At 46.5% G+C, this 18,947-nt stretch overlaps 2 protein-coding genes across 5 annotated transcripts in view; one reads left to right on the top strand and one right to left on the bottom strand.

Annotated features, from left to right (window-relative positions):
- Positions 1 to 978: 978 nt before the first annotated feature.
- Positions 979 to 10,316, bottom strand: TMEM213 (transmembrane protein 213). The gene is made up of 3 exons (XM_003929750.4): positions 10,232 to 10,316; positions 7,023 to 7,094; positions 979 to 5,276 (listed from the first exon to the last, which is right to left on the bottom strand). The coding sequence occupies exons 1-3, from the start codon at positions 10,311 to 10,313 to the stop codon at positions 5,107 to 5,109; spliced, it is 324 nt and encodes a 107-aa protein (XP_003929799.1). The 5' UTR covers positions 10,314 to 10,316; the 3' UTR covers positions 979 to 5,106.
- The window catches only part of ATP6V0A4 (ATPase H+ transporting V0 subunit a4), a 98,821-nt gene continuing 90,130 nt past the window's right edge, over positions 10,257 to 18,947 (top strand). For 3 of the 4 annotated variants that reach the window (XM_074379021.1, XM_010340368.3, XM_003929749.4), the window contains exon 1: positions 10,257 to 10,343. The gene's annotated coding sequence lies outside the window, so the exon portion shown is untranslated. The remainder of the gene's footprint in view (positions 10,344 to 18,947) is intronic. The other variant, XM_074379022.1, reaches the window with a different exon arrangement.

Genomic DNA, 18,947 nt, shown 5'->3' on the forward strand with positions numbered 1-18,947 from the left:
GTGGAGCCTTTAGGAGGTGATTAGGTCATGTGGTTGGAGCCCTCACAGTTGGGATTAGTGCCCTTGTAGAAGGGGCTCCAGAGAACTCCTTTGCCCTCTTTCCACCCTGTGAGGACGCAATGAGAAGCCCGCTGTCCGTGAACCAAGAAGTGGACCCTCCTCAGAAACCAAGCAGGCTGGCACCCTGATTTCAGACTTCCAGCCTCCAGAACCATGAGAAATAGATGTCTGTGGTTTAGAAGCCACACAGTTTATGATAATTTGTTACAGCAGTCCAAACTCACTAAGACAAAGCCTAAGCTATCCTGAGACTTGCTTTTGATTAATTCTTTTCTGTTTTGCTTCATATGTTTAGAGACAATGTCTTGCTATGTTGCCCAGGCTGGAGTGCAGTGGCTACTCATAGGCATGTTCACTGGGTACTGCACCCTCGAAGCAATTAATCACTGGCCCCAAGCTGTCCTCCCTCCTCAGATTCCACAGTAGTTGGGACCACAGATGTGTACCACTGGGTCCAGCTAATTAACCTTGCATGCTGTAACATTTAGTTGTTAATAAAAAATTGCATATTTGTTTTGTTTGCCTTAGGTGTCATGCATATAAAAAAGAATAGATTTTTAAATGATTTTAATTTTATTTAATGAATTAATTTTTTGAGACACAGTCTTGCTCTGTTGCCCAGGCTGGAGTGCAGTGGCCTGATCTCGGCTCATGCAACCTCTGCCTCCCAGGTTCAAATGATTCTCCTGCCTCAGCCTCCCAAGTAGATGGGATTACAGGCACCTACCACCACATCCAGCTAAATGTTTGTATTTTTAGTAGAGATGGGGTTTCACCGTGTTGGCCAGGCTGGTCTTGAACTCCTGACCTCAGGTGATCCACCCGCCTCGGCCTCCCAAAGTGCTGGGATTACAGGCATGAGTCATCTCACCTAGCCACTAAATGATGATTTTTAAAGACAGATAATTATGCCACACCTTAATATTTAATAATTTATTTCTACATATGAGATTTTGATACAGACATGCCCCATATCATATTGACTCTGTGTTACATAAACTGTAGCTGTGTTGAGGACAGTGTCTGCTGCTAAAGGCAAAGCTTTAAAATGAAAAGTTCATCTACCATTAGTCAAGTCTTGTTGCTTTAAGTTAGAAAGTTTTATTAGATCCCTGGAAGTTGATGCCTGCTTTTCCTCTCAAATTTTCTTCATTTTTTCTTTTTGAGACAAGATCTCACTCTCACCCAGGCAGGTGTGCAGTGGTGAGATCATAGCTCACTGCAGGCTCAACCTCCTGGGCTCAAATGATCCTCCCACCTCAGCCTCCCAAGGAGCTGGGTCTACAGGCATGTGCTATTAGGCCCAGATAATTTTTTTGTATTTTCTATAGAGATGGAGTTTTGCCATGTTGCCCAGGCTGGTCTCAAATTCCTGAGCTCAAGCAATCCTCCCGTCTTGGCCTCCCAAAGTGCTGGAATTACAGGCGTGAGCCACCACTTCCAGCCCAGATTATCTTTTTTAACTTATTGACAGATAAAGATCTGGTCCGCTGTAATCAAGAAATTTCCTGGCCGGGCGCGGTGGCTCAAGCCTGTAATCCCAGCACTTTGGGAGGCCGAGACGGGTGGATCACAAGGTCAAGAGATCGAGACCATCCTGGTCAACATGGTGAAACCCCGTCTCTACTAAAAATACAAAAAATTAGCTGGGCATGGTGGCGCGTGCCTGTAATCCCAGCTACTCAGGAGGCTGAGGCAGGAGAATTGCCTGAACCCAGGAGGCGGAGGTTGCGGTGAGCCGAGATTGTGCCATTGCACTCCAGTCTGGGTAACGAGAGCGAAACTCAGTCTCAAAAAAAAAAAAAAAAAAAAAGAAATTTCCTGTTGAGGCTAGATCTGAGAGGCAGCATCTTGGAAGTAGAACCAGCAGACTCTATAACCATTTTTCTTTACAGTCTCAAGGAAAAGAGTGGCAGTATTGGTTCATTCTGCCCTTCCTCCTGTGCAGATGAAAGAAAAGCAATTGACAAAATACCTACATTTTAATGTGAGATGGCAGAGACTCCACATACTTCACTTCAAGGTAGTCTAAGAATCTACGGGCTTCCCCAGACTGGAGGGCATCTCAGATGCCAACTGGTGCCCTGACCCTTCACTTTATAAAGCAGAAAAAAATAAAATAAAATAAAATAAAAACCTACTGCAAGGTTTAATGTATGTCACAAGAGCCAAGCTGCTTCGGGTTGGAAGAACAGTGAGCCCCATGCCCACCCCGATTCCATGAAGTGACTGAAATGGCCCCATGAACTTTTGCAGCTCAGCTTGAAACTGCTCATATGGTCCAATTCATCTATTTTTCACTTATAAAATTGGTGCCCAGTGAGATAAAGTGACTTATTTCTGTTCGCATTGACCAGAAATAAATCTTAATTTCCCTTTTCAAAACGATAACTCTCACCGCTATGTCACACACTGTTATATTTTTTAAATGTTTGCAGGTGTTAAAGCCTGCTCCTTAATGAATCTTTTCATCTCTTGGGAAATAAACCATCACATATTGTGGAAATTCTTCCTTTGAATTTCTAAAAACATGGAACATATACTCATATGGTATATCCACAAAATGCACCAGGTATTATGCAGACACTTTTGTTTCTTTCAGATAAGGTCTTACTGTGTTGCCTAGGCTGGAGTGCAGTGGCACAAACATGGCTCACTGCACCCTTGAACTCCCTAGCTCAAGTGATCCGCCTTCCTCAGCCTCCTGAGTAGCTGGGACTATCAGTGTGCACCACCACGCCCGGCTAATGTTTGTATTTATTTATTTAATAAAGATGAGGTTTTACCATGATGGCCAGGCTGGTTTTGAACGCCTGACCTCAGGTGATCCACCCATCTCAACCTTCCAAAGTGTGAGGATTACAGTCGTGAGCCACCATGTCCTGCCTGTTTTTATTTTTTTGTAGAGACAGGGTCTCACTATGTTGCCCAGGCTCAGACACCTCTATATATGTGATCATTTAACACTTTGGAACAAAAAATTCATCCCATTGTACTGATTCAACATCCGAGATTCAGAAATTACCTGTTTTTGTTTTTGTTTTTTGGAAGACTACAAGATGAACCAGGCAATCTCTTCAGTTCCTGTTGTCAGGGAAATTTACTTAGATTTTCTGGAAGAGCATTTGAGCAGTTCTGAGTCATTTGCCTCTTCCAGAGATTGTTTCTGTTTCAGAGGGCTTTCATTTTTCTTTTTTGTATTTTGACTATTTAGAGTTTATCCAATCTAAATACATGTTTTCTCACAGAGGGCAGAAATTGTTTCATAATGAGTCATTTTGTCCTTTCTTTCTTCTGATAAACCTGCCTCTCCCTCCTCTGCAAGAGTTCACGGTGATGTGCAAGGTCCACCCTCCACGCTAAGTGACAGTGACTGTAATTTGCTGAGAAAGCAGTGACCAAACCATTGGCTCCTTCAGAGGCTGGTTATTTCAACCGTCTGGAGAAAAATGGAGGCTCCTAATGCAGAGGGAGGATCTTAAGTCATCTAGAGCAAAGACTCATTTGTTCATTCATTCATTCTCCCATGCACTCGTTGGACAAACTTGAATGGTGTATTATGCCCCAGAGGTGTGAAGAAGGATAAACTATGGAGAGGCCCATTCACATGTCAGGGCAGAGCAGAAGTGCTCTAAGAGCACCAGCTCCAGCTCACCCAAGGATGACCGGAAGGCTCCAGGCAAATCAAGCTTTCGAGCTGGGCTTGGAGGAATGTCCTTGTTTCTCGAGGTGGAGTTGGGAGGCAGCCATCCCAGCAAAGAAAATGTCAGCAGAGAAGCTGGAGACACCCGAATGAGGAGTGGGCCCGTCAGAGTCCTTATTCCCAGATGGCTAGGAGACAGTTGGAGTCCTACAAAGACCTGAATGTCGCATCGAGAAGTTTTAGTCATTAGGAACTACTGACTGTTGTCAGCAGAGGGGGACAGCGCCTATCCTGGTAGCTGCCCGTGGGGAATGGTGAGCTGGGGAGGAAGATCCTCAAGGCCGTGAGGACAGAATGCAATACCCCTGATGTGGTCTAGGGAAAGGCAGTGAAGGCCAGAGCTAGGGCGCCGGCGGGGAGGGTGGGTGGGCAGGAGAGCCGTGGAAAGCCGGAGGAAGCCAGAAGGAGAGCTGGAGAAGGACCCGAGGTGGGGGTGAAGACGGTGGGAGTGTCAAGGGGATTCTCACATTTTTATTTTTAACTTTTAAAAATTTTTTAATAGAAACAAAGTCTCACCATCTTGCCCAGGCAGGTCTCAAATTCCTGGGCTAAAGTGATCCTCCTGTCTCAAGTCTCCCAAAGTGCTGGGATTACAGGAATGAGCCACCATGCCCAACCTTACATTCTTTTATTTATTTATTTTTTTGATACAGAGTCTCGCTATGTCACCAGGCTGGAGCGCAATGGCTCGATCTCGGCTCACGGCAACCTCTGCCTCCCAGGTTCAAGCGATTCTCCCACCTCAGCCTCCCAAGTAGCTGGGATTATAGGCATGCACCACCACGCCTGGCTAATTTTTGTATTATTAGTAGAGATGGGGTTTCACCATGTTGGCCAAATTGGTCTCAAACTCCTGACCTTGAGTGATCTGTCCACCTCAGCCTCCCAAAGTGCTAGCGTTACAGGCATGAGCCACCGTATCTGACCAGTTCTTACATTCTGAAATGACGGTTCAGCCCTGGACGCAAGCCAGGGACAGAAGCCAATGAACAGATGAGAAGGTTATGTGTGTGTTTCTGAACGTGTTGATGATGAGACTAAGTCTTATGTTTCTTGTGCACCTCCCTTGGTGCCTAGAAGAAAGGTTAAAACAGGGCAATTCGCAGAGGGACGATCTTAAGACAGGAGCCATCTGGGCACAGGGGCCCTTGGGAGCAAGGTGCAAGGGCAGCACTGGCTTGCCTTACGTGGTTCTCCTACTCTTTCTTCTTTCCCTTGCAAAAGTAACTGAAGCTTAAAGGTGAAAATGACTTTTAAATAGTAGAAACTATGTTAGCCCTATTCCCCTCCCCCATTAGCCCCGGATTGGTGGCGATCACCGTTTTGTGCACTGAGCCTGTGTCTCACGCTTGCAAGTCCTTGGGCTCGTCCGGAGTCAGCTTCATCAGTTTGTCCACACAGAGCAGGATGAGAGTGAGGAACCAGAGGCTCCAGCCAACCGCCGCCGCGATCCAGCCGTACTCGTCCACCCCAGCGCGGCAGCACCGGGCTGCCTGTGGGCAGAAGTCCACGTCTGGTGGGGAAGGGAGAGCAAGGATGACTGCAGGCACCGCCAGCCGCGCCCAGGCTTCTCTACCGTGAATATTCACAGAGCAATCCACACGGTAGCAGACACTGCTGAGGGCCTCCTACCTGCCGTGCACCGTGCGGAGCGCTTTTACACGTTAGCTCATGCCTTCCTCACAAAGCAACAGGTGCGATTTTTATTCTCCTTTCACATGGAGAGACTAAGGCTGTAACTTGGCCGAGGTCACAAGATGGCAGAAGGAGAACTCGAACCCAAGTCTGCAGGACTCCAAAGCCATACTCTTAACCGCTATGTGTTAGTCCCTATTACCTTTCCTTTTGTTTTGTTTTGTTTTGTTTCGTTTTTGAGACAGAGTCTAACTCTGTCACACAGGCTGGAGTACAATGGCACGATCTCAGCTCACTGCAACCTCCGCCTCCTTGGGTTCAAGCGATTTTCCTGTCTCAGCCTCTCGAGTACCTGAGATTACAGGCAGCAGCCCCCATGCCTGGCCAATTTTTGTATTTTTAGCAGAGATGGGGTTTCGCCATATTGGCCAGGCTGGTCTCAAACTCCTGACCTCAAGTGATCCACCCAACTTGGCCTCCCAAAGTGCTGAGATTACAGGTGTGAGCCACCGTGCCCGGCCTACCCTTTTAAGTGCCCAGAAGTTCATGCTGAGGTTCCTTCATCCAATGAGGGCAGGATAAAAGGAACCAGACAAAATAAAGCAAAACTTTTTTTTTTTTTTTGAGATGGTGTTTAGCTCTGCGTTCAAGCAATTCTACTGCCTCAGCCTCCTGAGTAGCTGGGACTACAGGTGCGTGCCACCATGCCCAGCTAATTTTTGTATTTTTAGTAGAGACGGGGTTTCACCATGTTGGCCAGGATGGTCTCGATCTCAACCTCGTGATCCACCCTCCCTGGCCTCCCAAAGTGCTGGGATTATGCCTGGCATCTTTTTTTTTTTTTTTTTTTTTTTTTTTTTTGAGATGGAGTCTCACTCTGTCACCCAGGCTGGAGTGCAGTGGTGTGATCTCGGCTCACCACAACCTCCGCCTCTCATGTTCAGGCCATTCTCCTGTCTCAGCCTCCCTGGTAGTGGGTGCTACAGGCACACGTCACCACACCCAGCTAATTTTTTGGTATTTTTAGTAGAGATGGGCTTTCATCATATTGGTCAGGCTGGTCTCAAACTCTTGATCCTAGGTGATCCCACCTGCTTCAGCTTCCCAAAGTGCTGGGATTACAGGCGTAAGCCACTGTGCCCAGCAGCAAAACTTTCTATTAGGTAGACATGTATAATAGTGGTTGGTCTATGAATTACTGAGCCCCCTGTGGCCAGAAGTACACGAAGAGGAAGAACATGCACAGAAGAAGAAGAAATATGCATGCCAAGGGGACCAAAACCAAGCTCTTGCATTGGGTAGAAGTTGGACTCGATTTTTTATGGCCTTTCCACCTCCAAACTTCTTCAAGCATTTGAACCTAGGTCATCGTTAGCTGCTGACCTGGGATGGGTCATTAAAGCCATCTGTGCAAAAGATCGTGCACCCTGATGGGGATCAGAGCCAAGACAGCTTTTTAGACCTGCTCTGCAAATAGATCTGGGACAAACCACACTGGTGCACAGGAAGGCCAGGCAGGCCCTTGGCCATTTGGCATCAATCAGCGGAAAATGGGGAGGCCTTTGTCTCCCTCCCAGGCTGAGGGCCAGTTCTAGGGTTAGAGCGGTCGGCAGGAGAAGCTTACTGAGGCACTGTTCCAGGGTCCCCGGGTCTGGGTGGTGGGCAGTCAAGGCTGAATTGTTGTTGCCACTCGCTTCTGGAAGAAAAGACAGGAGATCGTCTTAGGCACTAGCAAAAGCCATTCCCAGGCATAGATTTTGAAATCTTTTTTGGAAATCAGTAGTGAGCATTATGAAAGTATTGTAAAAGCTCCAGTATGGGCATATTGAGGCTTTATGCAACAAAGCTAACTCCCTGTTACGGGCTGAATTATGTTCCCCTCTCCCCAGATTCATATATTGAAGTTCTAACCCACAATGTGATTGTATTTGGAGATGGGACCTTCGAAGAGGTAGTTAAGCTTAAGTGAGGTCCTATGGATGGGCCCTAATCCAATATGGCAGGTGTCCTTATAAGAAGTGGAAGAGGCCAGGTGCAGTGGCTCATGCCTGTAATCCCAGCATTTTGGAAGGCTGAGGTGAGCAGATCACCTGAGGTCAGGAGTTCAAGACAGCCTGGCCAATGTGGTGAAACGCCGTCTCTACTAAAAATAGAAAAATTAGCTGGGCATGGTGGTGTATGCCTGTATTCCAGATACTTGAGAGGATGAGGCAGGAGAATCACTTGAACCCGGGAGGCAGAGGTTGCAGTGAGCTGAGATAGCATTGCACTCCAGCCTGGATGACATGAGCAAAACTCTCTCTCAAAAAAAAAAAAAAAAAGTGGAGACATCAGCATTGCATATGCACAGAGAAAAGTCCACGTGAGGACACAGTGAGAAGGTATCTATCTGCAACCCAAGGAGGGAGGCGTCAGGAGAAATCAAACCCTCCAACACCTTGATCTTGGACTTCCAGCCTCCAGAATGATGGCTGTCAAAAAATAAATAAATAAACATCATACACGCAAGCCCTGAGATTGCCAGAACATGCAGCACGTAGATTGATTCATGAGCAAGGAGTGGAAAGATAAAAAGGACTTTAGCATGAATTCTTAAAGTCCTATTGGCTTGGGGCGTGGGATTGGTTAGAGATCTAAGGCATCCAGGTTCCCGTCCATAACTGACAATAAGGAGAGAGATGAGCTCTAAATCCATACTATTCAATACAGCAGCCACTAGCCACTTGTGGTTGTTCAAAGTTATTAAAATTAAATTCAGTAAAAAAAACTCAGCTTCTTGGTTACATTAGACACATGCCAAGGGTTCCATCAGCGCGTGTGACTAGTGGCTACCATCCTGATAGCACAACTCAGACATGAGACATTTCCACCCTCAATGGAAGTTCTATTATTAGACAGTGCTAATGCTGATCTAGGTAGATGGGAACCAAGAGATGGATGGGACGACTTCCTAGAAATTATATTGCTGTTCAGTCTGCTTCTTTGGGAATGCAAAAAGAGGGGAAAAAAAGGTGGTGGGTGTGGAAACTCTCAAGGCTCCCCTGACTGTGAGTCAGTATGTCCTTCAAAGGTGCTTGTTGTCACACAGCAGGACGAGTTAAGAAACCTGCAGTTTAGCTAAAGCCGTGAAATTGCTGCTGAGACTAATTTTATGCCACCCAACCCCCAAGCCACTCCAATGTCCTGCTTAAAGTATAGTAATGGGCTCGATGCAATCTGTTACTGTAAATTATTTACAGCTAAATGGCTTCGAGCCTGGTCTTTATTTGTTTTGGAGAAACTGATTCCTCGTCATTCTAATTTTCCTTCTGACTCAAATAACTTCCTTGGTCCTAACTTTCATCTCACCTCTACACCTAGAATGGAGGTGTCCTCTTCCAAAGTGAGGGGGAAAAACCCCTAGTTAGCTGAATACTAGGATCAGGTTCAAGCTCATGAAATTGCCGTTGTTATAGGTCAAAATTGTTCAAGATGAGCAATTTTCTGTGGTTCAAAGGAGATAGCCCCGGTGGAAATTCCTAAGAATTTAGACATCACCCTCCTTCCTTAAAAACAGAGCCAGAAGCGAGGCAGGGACTGGCCCCACTTGGTACAGGAAAAGCTGCTGGGAAGACCCAGTTCAGTGCAGTTAAACTTGGCTTTTGTTTTTGAGCTCCCATCGTAAGCAAGGCACTGTGAGGGTAAGTGGCAAGAAACTCGACGCTCTTATTTGGGGAGGGATGAAGTTGGAAAATAAAACCAACGTGTTTACCACAGTTGCTGACATTCACTATGTGTGTTCTATGAGCTATTTCTACGTTCTTTACCTGCAATTATGTCAATTCCTCTTGACCACAGCCCTGTGAACAAGCACTGTGATTGTCCTCATGAGATAAAGGAGGAAACTGGGCACAGAGAGGTAAAGTAATTTGCTGGAGGTCGCATAGCGAGTGAGTGTCGGACACTGGGGTTGAGTTCAGGCTCAATGGCTCAAGAGTGCATGTCTGGAACGTCCACGCCAACACCCCTGGCAGTGGCGACAGAAGAGAGTCTGTGGATGACAGGGGCAGATACAGGACTTGGCGGGGCAGGGCTGGTTTTGAGAAGGGGAAGTCTTGCAGGGCAGAGAGGGTGTCGCAGTGTTCTGAGGTAGCTGAGGACAAGATCAATGCCAGGAGCATGAGATGATAACCAAGGGCCCTCTACCATGGGCTGCAGAGCCTGGCTGGGAAGGACAGAGCCGGGGACAGATCAGCCTTCCAGCCTCCGTAGGAAAATGGGGAGATAACCCAGCATTTCCAGCACCCCGGGGAGGCAGGAGGGTGGGAGACGGCGAATGGCAGCCCTGTGCCGGTCGGGTTTTGTGAAAGTCACAGAGAAAGTACAGGGGGCAAGGAGGGATGGAGGATTTCGAAAAGGGAAGGTCAGACGCAAATGTGCATAGGGAGGACAGCCAAGCAGGGCAGCCTGGGGAAGGCTGAGAAGGAGCCTTCGGGACACAGCGGGCCAGGAGAGTCATTCTGGTTTCCTGATAGGTGAGCCTACAGCAAAAACCTTTTTCCTTTCTTTGTGGCCAAGGCCAACGGAGGTGGCTGCTCCTGCCCCAGCTGAGGAATTGAGAATCTGATCTCTGCCTTAGGCAAACCTAAGACCTACCCCCGCCTCGTGCTCCCCGAGGCCCACCTCCCACCCTCGGCCTAATCCTCCAGATGAGAAAGTTCTGTTTCCTCCTTCCTGGGTACGGGACCAACCCTGGCCAAGGAATCCTCCCCCTCCCCTTCCTTCCCTCCCACCTCTCTTCCCTCCTTCCCTCCTCCTTCCCAGACTGGCCACGAATAAAGCTCAGCACCCTACCTGCCGAGCAGGCCGAGTGGAAGGAGGCGAAGGCCAGGCTGAGGATCAGGACGGCCCTGGTGGCGGCGGTGAGGCGCTGCATGCTGGAGGCGGTGCCGAGCGCCGGGCGCAGGTGAGCCGGTCCCGCGGAGGTCGGCGGGGTCCCGGGGGCCGGTGAGCCAAGTCCGACCTGCAGGAGCTGGAAAGCAGCTCTGCCAGAGGTGAACTTGTGCTGGGTGTTTGGGGAAAACGCGATGGGGTGGAGCAAAGGAAACTTGGCCTGTCACACCTTCGCTCACCTCTCTAGAAGGGAAGTCAAACTGTTGGCTGAGGAGGGAAGGGAGGGGCAAGCTATGCCCTTCTCCGCTGAGCACAGATTTTGTCCTTACTGAGAAAAAAGAGGAGGACAAGAGATACCTGTGCCATGCCGGTTCCTGGGGATGAGTTGGCTGCCGCTCCCATCTGCAGGTGTAGCATGGATGCCCAATTCCATTTGGTCCAATATTCACTGAGCAGCTACTGTGGGCGTTGACTGCACCCTGCTAAAGTCGGGAGACGCCTGCTCTCCAAGTGCTTTCATTACAAACACGCATCATTCAACCCCAGAGCAGGGTTTGAGGAATGGCTTGGGAGTGATAAAGCACTGTGGGTTTCAATAGTGGAGGCTGCATCTGCTGATGGGATGCTTCAAGAGGAAAATGGCATTTGGGGTTGGCCATGGTGGCTCATGCCTGTTATCTCAGCACTTTGGGAGGCTGAGGTGGGTAGATCACGTGAAGTCAGGAGCTCGAGACCAGCTTGGCCAACATGGTGAAACCCCGTCTCTAATAAAAATACAAAAAAATTAGCCAGGTGTAGTGGGGCATGCCTGTAGTCCCAGCTACTCAAATCGCTGGAACCCGGAAGACAGAGGTTGCAGTAAGCCGAGATCATGCCACTGCACTCCAGCCTGGGCAATATCTGTCTCCAAAAAAAAAAAAAAAAAAAAAAAAAAAAGAAGAAGAAAGAAAGAAAATAGCATTTGACTGGGGCCTTGAAGGTTGGCTAGAATTTTGACAGGGGGAGAGGTGAAGATGTAGGTAGAGGGACAGATGAACAAAGACCCAGAGGTAAGGAGGTGTCAGAGGTCCGCTGTGACCACAGCACCCAGAAGCACAGGTGAGCCAAGGAGGGTGAGGTAGGGAGGCAAGCGGAGGAGAGCCGTGGGCTGAGCTTCTTTGTGCCTGGTAGAGAAGTCTGAAACAAAGTCAGGAATCAAAAGGGAAAGTTCTGTAGAGATTTTGAGCTGAGTAGTAACTTGGCTAGAGCTCTGCATTCAGTCTAAAACATTTATTGTACATACAAGGTCTTGGCCGGGTGTGGTGATTCACGCCTCTAATCCCAGCCCTTTGAGAGGCTGAGGTGGGCAGATCATGATGTCAGGAGTTCAAGACCAGCCTGACCAACATGGTGAAACCCCATTTCTACTAAAAATACAAAAAAATTTAGTTGGGTGTGGTGGTATACGCCTATAATCCCAGCTACTCAGGAGGCTGAGGCAGGAGAATTGCTTGAACCTGGGAGGCTGAGATTGCAGTGAACCAAGATGGTGCCATTACACTCCAGCTTGGGCAACAAGAGTGAAACTCTATCTCAAAAAAAAAAAAAAAAAAAAAAAAGTCTCATCCTGGGCATTGGAGACTGAGATGACCAAGATGCAGCTCTTCCCCTTGAGAGCACAGTTCAGCAGGGGCCAAGCCTGGAAGAAAGAAATGTGATGCAGTCTGGCAAGATTCAGATAGGGGTGCCACCGCGATGGGAATAAAAAGGTGAAAGCGATGAAATCTGCCTGAGAGGTGAAGGGGAAGGATTCCCAGAGAAAGTGACATTCGGAGGCCGGGCACGGTGGCTCAAGCCTGTAATCCCAGCACTTTGGGAGGCCGAGGCGGGTGGATCACAAGGTCAAGAGATCGAGACCATCCTGGTCAACATGGTGAAACCCCGTCTCTACTAAAAATACAAAAAATTAGCTGGGCATGGTGGCACGTGCCTGTAATCCCAGCTACTCCGGAGGCTGAGGCAGGAGAATTGCCTGAACCCAGGAGGCGGAGGTTGTGGTGAGCCGAGATCGTGCCATTGCACTCCAGCCTGGGTAACAAGAGCGAAACTCCGCCTCAAAAAAAAAAAAAAAAAAAAAAAAAAAAAAAAAAAAAAAGAAAGTGACATTCGGACTGGGTGTCGAAGTTTGTATGTGCAGATTAGAGTTGATGGGCTTTTCAAGTCAAAGGAATAGCGCAAATACAGGCGAGGGAGCTGTTTGTATGCACACAGCCTGCCACGTGTGGATGTGCTTCTGCACATGTATGGGTCTGGTAAGGGTGAGGGGTGGACTTCAGCTCTGTGGAAAGACATGGAAGGTGTGAATACGCCCCAAGGAAGGATTTCCTATTGGAGTGTAACAGCCCAGAAGAGGCATGATTTTTCTAATTTGCTCAAAGATATAAAATAGTTGGTGGCCTGTGTTCCTGGATTTGGGGACGGGGCCAAAGTGTTTTAGGAAGGCTGATTTTCAGGCAGTGCATACAGGTCCAGTTTAGGCATTACTACTAGTTGAACATTAAACAGTTGCCAAGTAGCAGCTGCATGCCAAGTTCTTGGTGTGGGGGCCTGGGGGTGAGAAAGACCACACAGCTCTTGTGCTCAAGGAACTCGAAGTCCCCACAGAGAGGACACTGCTTAATAGAACAAATGCTGTCCTTGATGTTTTCCTCACAAGTGAAGCCTGCAGGAAGATTCACAGGGCAGGGCTGATTTATCCAGTGGGTACTAGGGATAACAGCAATGCATGGAAATCTCCAAGATTTTCAAGGATCTCAAAAATGTTTGAGACCTGAGAAAATGTTCTGGGATCCAAAATTTGAACAACAGATCAGGCATATTGGCACATGGCTGTCATCCCAGCATTTTGGGAGGCCGAGATGGGAGGATCACTTGAGCCAGGGAGTTCAAGACCAGCCTGGACAACATAGTAAGACCCTGTGTCTACAAAAAAAAAAAAAACACACCAAAAAGTACAAAAATTCAGCCAGGTATGGTAGCGTGCACTTGTAGTCTCAGCTACTCAGGAGGCTGAGGTGGGAAGATCACTTGAGCCCAGGAGGTCAAGGCTGCAGTGTGCTGAGATGGTACCACTGCACTCCAGCCTGGGTGACAGAGGGAGACCCTGTCCCCAAACAAACAAAAATTTGAACAACAAAAAACTGGGCAAAATGAGTAATTGTTTCAAAAGCAAAGTTATATAGTTCATTTGAAATGTTTATACAGAAACGATGTCATGTGGGTTGTTGGGTGCATTTCGATGTGTTTGACACGAGCAGAGCCTGTCCCTCCTATGGGACCAGACCTGGGACATACAGATAAGTACGATGGCCTGTCCGGGGTTGCTGTAGGGTGGGTTGAACAGCATCCTAGCCTAAGCTGAGACGGTCCTATCAAGTCCTATCAGGGAAGCTTTTCTTGGAAGCAGTGAATGTGGAGGAGGGGGATAATGTTTTGTCCCTTGATTTTATCATTGTTATGTGATGTTTTGTGACTATTTTAGATGAGCTGTTTCTAGGACAAACAAACATCTATAGATGGAAGAACTTTGTTATTCCAAAATAGGATAGGCTGGGCCTGGCGTGGTGGCTCATGCTTGTTATCCTAGAACTTTGGGAAGCTGAGGCAGGTGGGTCACTGGAGGTCAGGAGTTCAAGATCAGCCTGGCCAACATGGTGAAAACCCATCTCTACAAAAAAAAAAAAAAAACAACAACAAAAATATTAGCCAAGTGTAGTGGCTTATGCCTGTCATCCCAGCTATTTGGGAGGCTGAGGCAGGAGAATCACTTGAACCCGGGAGGTGGAGGTTGCAGTGAACCGCGATTGCGACACTACACTCTAGCCTGGGCAACAGAGCGAGACTTCATCTCAAAAACAAAACAAAACAAAACAAAATATGGGGGCCTGGACTGGCCACTGATAACTATTAACCCCAAAGAAAGGGCTGTGTGTGTGTGGCCACATTTTACTTTCTGTCACCAGTATTCGCTGTTTTTTCTATTATTTAATTTTTTTTTAGTATTCGCTGTTTTTAACGTTTCCTCACTCATACATTTTGCATCAAGTTTACTTTGGAGGGCATACCAGGAAGTTGCCTTCCTCAAAGCTAGACTTTCTCAAGACTTTTTTTGTTTTTAATGGTTGAGATAGGTATTTGGTTACACATACTCTTTGAAAAGTTCAGGCTGAAATGTCTGTGGCCAGGCGCCATGGTGGTGGTTGGAGAAAGGGTGGCCAAGAGTGGGATTCCAGGGCTCTCATTGGTTCCAGTTTCACCTGTTATCCCTGATAAGATTTCATGTGAAAGAGAAAAGAAGTGGGCAGAGAGTTTCCGGGGCTAAAAGATGGAAAACCTGCCGTCTGTGGGCTGGAATGGCCCCTGCCTATGGGAAGAATATTATACTGTAAAGAAGCTTCTCTTGTGGTTCTGATAGGCCCCTTTGCCACCTGTCCATCTCGGAAAAAGATCTCTGGCCTTGAACTTGGGTCTTTCATCTTCAGTTAACCCAAAATCCATTCAGAGGATTGTGGCCCTAACTGAGCCTGTGCCTGCCAAGCCGCAGCTCCCTCGTAGAGATGGGGTTGATGGCTCTTCTTGTTCCCGGCTCTGTCAGGATTCATTTCTACAAAATAATATCAGGGTCTGGGTGCTTGTGGCACCGAAACATCTAGCTGCACTTAGTTTGTGGAGGAGTTCACCTCACTCCTTGCCCTTCCGTGATGGGTCTATAACTTGGGGAGAAGGAGAAGCTCCCTTTTAGAAAAACTTGAACTACAGGTGTTAAGATCCTGCCATAGAGTTGATGAAAGTAACAAAGTCAGCAAGGAAGGCCTGGAGTCTACCACTCGGAATCATTTCTGGACACTTCCCAGGACGATTAATTCAGCTTGTTCAAAATTGCACTGGGAGGAGGTGCAACTATGGCCCAGACACTCGGAGGTTAAGGAAAACGGGGTCCTTCCTCTTGGTGAAAGCAACCTTCCACCTGGGTCCTGTATCCTATCCCTTCCGTCTTCTCTGAAGTATATTTCTTAATTTCCAAACATACGGAGGTTTTCTAGTATCCTTTTGTTACTGATTTTTAGCTTAATTGTTAGCTTAACTGTGATCTGTGAATATACTTGGATGATTTCTATGTTCTGATATTCTTTAAAAGATACCATAGGACCAATTTTTGCCGTTCTTGAATGTGTCATGCAGTTGTGGGCTCCATGTTCTAGGCAACTCCATTAGATCAAGGGTGCTAATGGTGTGGTTCAGAACGTCTACACTTTTTCCTGTCTTTTAAAAATGTGGTCTGATTATTCTATTGAATACTGAGATGATTGTGGGTTTCTTTCTTCCCTGTGGCTTTGTCAGCTTTTGCATTAAATATTTGAGGCTGTAACTGAGGTACAAACAAATACAGAATTTTGACACCTTCCCGGCAAATTGAACCTTCTTTAAAAAATCATTTTGAAATATCCGTTATCTCTTTATTTTGAGATGGAGTCTCACTCTGTCACCAGGCTGGAGTGCAATGGTGCAATCTCAGCTCACTGCAACCTCTGCCTCCCAGGTTCAAGCGATTCTCCCACCTCAGCCTCCCAAATAGCTGGGATTACAGGCACGTGCCACCATGCCCGGTTAAATTTTGTATTTTTTTTTTTTTTTTTTTTTTGAGACGGAGTTTCACTCTTGTTATCCAGGCTAGAGTGCAATGGCGTGATCTCGGCTCACCGCAACCTCCACCTCCTGGGTTCAAGCAATTCTCCTGCCTCAGCCTCCCGAGTAGCTGGGACTACAGGCGTGCACCACCATGCCCAGCTAATTTTTGTATTTTTAGTAGAGACGGGGTTTCACCGTGTTGACCAGGATGGTCTCGATCTCTTGACCTCGTGATCCACCCGCCTCGGCCTCCCAAAGTGCTGGGATTACAGGCTTGAGCCACCGCACCCGGCTAAATTTTGTATTTTTAGTAGAGACAGAGATTTCACCATGTTGGTCAGGGTGGTCTTGAACTCCTGACCTCAGGTGATTCACCCTGTCTCACTCTCCCAAAGTGCTGGGATTATAGGCATGATCCACCTGCCCAGAACATTCTTTATCTCTAGTAATGCATTTTGCTATAAACTTTATTTTGTCTGATATTGCCAGAGCTACCACAGGCTTTTTTTGTTTTATTTGGCAAGCTAAATCAGTTTGCCATCATATTACCTTCAACTTTTCTAAAACCCTGTGCTATGTTTCAGATACATACCTTCTAAGAAAATACAGTGTCGAAATTTTTTTTTAAATCCAGTCTGACAATTTTTGTCTTCAATTTGGCCACTTAATCTATTTACATTTGATATATTTACTGACGTGTTTAGGTTTAAATCTATCCTTCTACTGACTGGGCCAGTGATTTATACCTGTAATCCCAACTCTTTGGGAGGTCAAGGTGGGAGGATTTCTTGAGCCCAGGAGTGTGAGATCAGCCTGGGGAACATAGCGAAATGCCATTGCTACAAAAAAAAAAAAAAAAAAAAAAAAACCCAAAAAAAACAACCAAAAAAAAAACTAGCTGAGTGTGGTGATGCAAGCCTGTGGTCCCAGCTACTCAGGAGGCTTAGCTAGGAGTATTGCTTGAGCCCAAGATGGCAGGGAGCCATGATGTGGTGACAGAATGAGACCCTGTCTCTAAAACTTAAAAACAAACAAACAAATCTATCATCTCACCAAATGTGCTGTACTCTTCCCGTCCAGCTTATGTTTCTTTTTTCTCACTACTTTTGGATGGAGCTTTTTTGTTATTCCATTTTGTAGAGATTACAATGTGTGTTCCTTTTTTGTTGTTTGTAAAGATTATTTTATTCTGGAACCCAGGAGCATAGATCCAAGTTACTCTGAATATACGTTCTCACAAGTGCATTCTTAACATATCAGAGTCTAATTATTTATTTATTTATTTATTTATTTATTTTGAGACGGAGTTTCGCTCTTGTTACCCAGGCTGGAGTGCAATGGTGCGATCTCGGCTCACCGCAACCTCCGCCTCCTGGGTTCAGGCAATTCTCCTGCCTCAGCCTACTGAGTAGCTGGGATTACAGGCACACACCACCATGCCCAGCTAATTTTTTGTATTTTTTTTTTAGTAGAGATGGGGTTTCACCATGTTGACCAGGATGATCTCGATCTCTTGACCTCGTGATCCACCTGCCTCGGCCTCCCAAAGTGCTGGGATTACAGGCTTGAGCCACCGCGCCCGGCCGCCAGAGTCTAATATTAATTGACATTCTTATGATCTTCACAGATAATATGAAGTCCTCAGAACATTAGCTCTGTTTATCTATTCCTGATTCTTATACCATCATAGTCACGTATGTTAGTTATTCGCATATGTTTTAACCCAGTAAGTCATTATTATTATTTTCCAAGTGAATACATGAGTGAAATGTATTAAATTTATTTACGTATTTATCAGTTTATTGTTCTTGATATATTTCTGCATGTCTGATCTTCCATCTGCGATCATTTGCCTTCTCTTTGAAGAATACCATTTAGTATTCCCTCACTGGAACGATTAACATGCTGTTTTTGTTTGTCCGGATATGTTTTTATTCTTCCTTCATTCTTGGAAAATACCTTCATTGGGTCCAGAATTTAAAGTTGGCAGATATTTTCTTTCAGTGCTTTAAAGGTAACATTTCATTCCTTTTGACTACCATTGTTTCTGTCTACCTCACAGGGGCTCCCTTGCAGATGACTTGTCTCTTTCATTTCTTCGGTTGTTTTTAAATTTTTCTTTGCCTTTGGTTTTCGGCAGTTTTACTCTGATGTGCCCAGATGTAGATTCCTTTTTTTTGTCCTGTTTGGCTTTGTAAGCAATTGGATATGGAGCTTGATCTTATTCATAAGTTTTGAAAACTTCTCAGCCATCGAATACTACTTGCGAACCCATTCTCTTCTCTCTTTTTGTGACTGATTACACATAGGTTTGCTCTTTCTACTATATTTTCTAATTCTTTTACCTTCTTTTTTTATTCGTTCTTTTTTTCTTTTTTTTTTTTTGAGACGGAGTTTCGCTCTTGTTGCCCAGGCTGGAGTGCAATGGCGCGATCTCGGCTCACCGCAACCTCCGCTGCCTGGGTTCAGGCAATTCTCCTGCCTCAGCCTCCTGAGTAGCTGGGATTACAGGCACGCGCCACCATGCCCAGCTAATTTTTTTGTATTTTTAGTAGAGACGGGGTTTCACCATGTTGACCAGGATGGTCTCGATCTCTTGACCTCGTGATCCACCCGCCTCGGCCTCCCAAAGTGCTGGGATTACAGGCTTGAGCCCCCTCGCCCGGCCTTTTTTTTTTTTTTTTTTTTTTCTGTTGAGACAGAGTTTCACTCTTCTTGCCCAGGCTGGAGTACAGTGGTGCAATCTTGGCTCACTGCAACCTCTGCCTCCTAGGTTCAAGCGATTCTTCTCCCGCAGCCTCCCAAGTAGCTGGGATTACAGATGCTTGCCCCCACACCCAGCTAATTTTTTTGTATTTTTAGTAGAGATGGGGATTCACCATGTTGGCCAGGCTGGTCTCGAACTCCTGACCTCGGGTAATCTGCCCATCTCAGTTTCCCAAAGTGCTGGGATTACAGGCATGAGCCACTGGTCCCTTCTTTATTCTTTATCTTTTTGTTTTCCTGTGCT

This window comes from Saimiri boliviensis, chromosome 10 (assembly GCF_048565385.1).
Source record: "Saimiri boliviensis isolate mSaiBol1 chromosome 10, mSaiBol1.pri, whole genome shotgun sequence".
Taxonomy (NCBI): Eukaryota; Metazoa; Chordata; class Mammalia; order Primates; family Cebidae; genus Saimiri; species Saimiri boliviensis.